General features: G+C 35.4%; 1 protein-coding gene across 1 annotated transcript in view; it reads left to right on the top strand.

Moving 5' to 3' along the window:
* LOC101852186 (arsenite methyltransferase) overlaps positions 1 to 3,858 on the top strand; it is a gene marked incomplete at its 5' end in the record, with an annotated part of 12,356 nt that overhangs the window by 4,903 nt on the left and 3,595 nt on the right. The window contains 2 exon segments of the mRNA XM_005101386.3: positions 317 to 448; positions 1,788 to 1,930. Of these exon segments, the coding sequence (XP_005101443.2) occupies positions 317 to 448; positions 1,788 to 1,930 (275 nt within the window).

The following is a 3,858-nucleotide window of genomic DNA, read 5'->3' as shown; positions in this document are numbered from 1 at the left end:
CTTTATATTCACCAATTAACTAACACAACCTCTGTAACTCTTTATATTCACCAATTAACTAACACAACCTCTGTAACTCTTTATATCCACCAATTAACTAACACAACCTCTGTAACTCTTTATATTCACCAATTAACAAACACAACCTCTGTAACTCTTTATATTCACCAATTAACTAACACAACCTCTGTAACTCTTTATATCCACCAATTAACTAACACAACCTCTTTCACTCTTTTGTTCTCCATTTAACGTATAAAAACTCTGTAACCCTTTGTATTCACCAAACAAAACCTCATTATCTCCAACATCCCAGCTCTGGGAACAGGAGGCGCCATGATCTGGAGTGACCTCAAGGCCTTCAGTGCACGTGAAGGGTTCACGACCCCTTTCCTCACGCAGGCAGCCCCCGTAGACATCAAGAACGCAGAGTACAGACAGCAGCTCAGTGAGTGCTTGCTCGTGTTTGAGAGAGAAGCTGCACTTTCCTTCTTCTTCTTTTCTTGTTCTTCTTTTTTTTCCCCCTTTTTTTCTTTCTTTTTTTTAAAAAGTTGTTCTGCTTTTCTTATTATCCGCCTTTTTTTTCTTATTCCGGTTCTGATTTTCTTGTTCTTATTGCTGTTCTTCACTACTTGTTGTTCTTCACTTCTTGTTTTCCGTCTTTTTTAAAATCTATTTTTGTTTTTCTTGTTCTTGTTCTTTTCTTCTTCTTCTTTTCTTATTCTTGTCCTTTTCTTTTTGTTCTTCTTTTTCTTTTCTTTTCTTAGTATTGTTGCTTTAAAAAAATTGTTGTGGAAAATTCTTAGTACGGCCCAGGCTCACCCAGATTCTACCTTCAGAGGCAACCGAGTAATTTGACTGTCCCCTGGGTTTTATGCACCCGCATAATTTAGCAAACTTTGATCATTTTTTGGTTAATTTCTGATTATTTTCCTTTATCATTTTTTGTTCATATTAACAGAAGCGCATAATTTCACAATTTTGGGTTCAGTTTGCATAATTTCAGATTTTTTAAAAACATAAAACCGAGGGGACAGATTTGAGTTTGAGAGCGCTGTTGTTGCTCACCATCTGTCTACCGGGATGTTGTATTCCAGTCAGCGATGATTAGCTACACAGCAGAGTCGAAGCAGCTCACCTCTTAAATGACTAAATTGTGTCGATAGTGTTAAAATAATATTTACAATTATATTTTTTTCTCGAACGTATCACATACAATGAGGGTTTAATTGATAATAACAGTTATAACTTACAGTACATATATAGCGTATTTTCACTATGAAAGTGCTCAGTGCGTTTTACAATGACAAAATGATTATAGTTCCAACAGTGGTTGTTTCACTCCCTCCTTCTCAGATTCTCTCTTTCTCTTCCACATGTATATACAATTTGCATCAATTAAGACTGTAGGAAAACTAAAACCGTGACACCCTCCCTACTCTCAGTCTCACCCTCTCTCTCTCTCTCTCTCTCTCTCTCTCTCTCTCTCTCTCTCTCTCTCTCTCTCTCTCTCTCTCTCTCTCTCTCTCACTCTCTTTTTTTATCCCACGCTTCCTCTTTACATTGTTAAAAACATTGCATCGATCAAGATATCAAAAAATAAAAAATCTAAAACTAAAACCATGACACCCTCCCTACTCTCAGTCTCACCCTCTCTTTCTCACTCTCTTTTCTTATCTCACGCTTTCTCTTTACATTGTTAAAAACATTGCATCGATCAAGATATCAAAAAATTAAAAATCTAAAACTAAAACTATGACACCCCCCCCCCCCTCCCCTTCCCACAGGTAACGCAGAGTACATGTGTGCTGCGTGGAGACTCTTCAAGCTCCCGGCCGGTGCCAGCAGAGGGCCAGCAACTGTCACCTACTTGGGAAACATTGAGGACTACAGTGATGCCTTCCCTTGGGACTTTGACCTAGTTTTCAAGGTAAGCAAATTAAAATTTACCATAATATAATAAATCAATATCAATTTTGTAAGCTCTCTGACCAATAGACTATAGTTGGAGCTAGATCTAATATTTTTGGCAATTTATTCAACTTTTCAAAGCTCAGACAGCAAAATTTTTCAGAAGAGAAAAAAACTTTTCTAAAATAAAAGAAGGTAGCCTACCTCTATTTTAAAGTTTCTTTTTTGTTTTTTTCAACACTTAGATTTTAAATTCCAGCAAAATATTTCTTGAGTTCATGTAACTAGTTCTACAAATTAAGAAACTGCAATGAAAAAAACGAAAATTCTTTTTGGGTTAGAGACGATAAGTGCATAAAATTTTAAGGAAATTAGGTCTAATATGCTGACGTCACGCTTATTATGCAAAAACACTAATAAAGAATAAAGTCCATAGCATACCAAATTGCAGCCATGATTATCGATTAAAAGGCTTTTTGTGTTAAAAAACACTTTAAACTCTACTCACCCGACAACAAAGTTAAGCTCCGATTCAATAATATGATGATGATTCTGGGTAGACTATTATTTCTGTTCAAGAATGACACGTCAGATTTTGTAGCTGGTTTCTAAATCAAAGTGTGTATCCTTAGGATGTTTCCTCAATTTTTTCCCCAATTTTACTCAGCCTCTTCCTTTGCTCTGCATTATGATAAATGTATGTACCTACCTGCTATAGAAGAACGTAAATCCTGCTGAATGATTTTGATAACCGTCGGTGTGTGTGTGTGTGTGTCCGTTGATGACGATTTAAGACCAAATCTTATCATCAATAGTATATAAGAAACATTCAACTGCGCTATTTTATGTTCATAAAGCATAATAATAATATTATTATAATAATATTCTTTTCTCTAATATTAAATAGGTTAAATCGAGTAAGGAGCATAACTACCAGGAAAACATTTTTTTCTCATTTTCGTGGTTATGTCCCTTTAACGTGAAATTTGGGCGAATTATAAAATATTACTTTACTTCTTTTTTAAGAATTAGGTGTCTATTATGTTTCCTAAACTGCCTCTGCAGGTCCAGAAAAAAAGATTTGTGGGGAGCCAAATGTTAAAAAGGCAGAGCACTTTGTGGGTTTATGGATTTGTTGATATTTTTTATCTGTGACTTGAAACTGCTGATCAGGGCCACTGTCTCAATAATGTAGTATAGGCCCCTACTGACTGTCCTGGGAGACACAGATGCTTAACCACTGTGGAGTTTGCTTAAACTACTGGACCACAAGATTTTCTTTGTTTAAAGAGATCGTTCAAACTAAAAAAATAGGAGGGGAAAAAATCTCGGATTTCAATTTATTTCTGTTTACCACTGTTCAGATTCTTCGAGTTCGGTTTAAGTGGACTCCACTGCAGCCTTTATCAAAATTATGATAAGACAAAACATATTTGAGGGCCACTGTGTCTCTCAGAAATGTCTGTAATATTCTGGTCTTTTCTGACAGAAATGATGCTGGTATCTTTTTATCTGGGTCTTTTTTAATGTAATTTTTTAAATCTCTCACTCTCACTCTCGTCTCACTTTTTCAGGATTAGAAGTAGAAGAGGCGAATTCTTTCTCTGTTCCTTTTTCCTCATTCTTTGTTTGTTCTTGTTGGGTTGTTGTTTTTTTGGTTGTTTTTTTTGTTTGTTTAGCCCTTTCATTTCTACTTTCTCTAGCATTTTTCTCTCTCAGAACAAGCACTGTACAACCTTTAGTACTTTTTAAAATTACTAGCTCCTTTTCTTCCTATTTTCCTCACTCTTAATTGCTGCCATCCATCTTTTGTATGTTCTTTTATTTCCTCATCTTAAATTCGTCTAGAGTATTGATACGAATGGAAAGCAAATGACACCCCTATGTCACTCACACTGTCACTGATGTGACAGAGGGACAGTTTATCATTATTATTATTATTATTAT

This window comes from Aplysia californica, unplaced genomic scaffold (assembly GCF_000002075.1).
Source record: "Aplysia californica isolate F4 #8 unplaced genomic scaffold, AplCal3.0 scaffold00281, whole genome shotgun sequence".
Classification (NCBI taxonomy): Eukaryota; Metazoa; Mollusca; class Gastropoda; order Aplysiida; family Aplysiidae; genus Aplysia; species Aplysia californica.
This window is presented reverse-complemented; position numbering and strand designations above follow the sequence as displayed.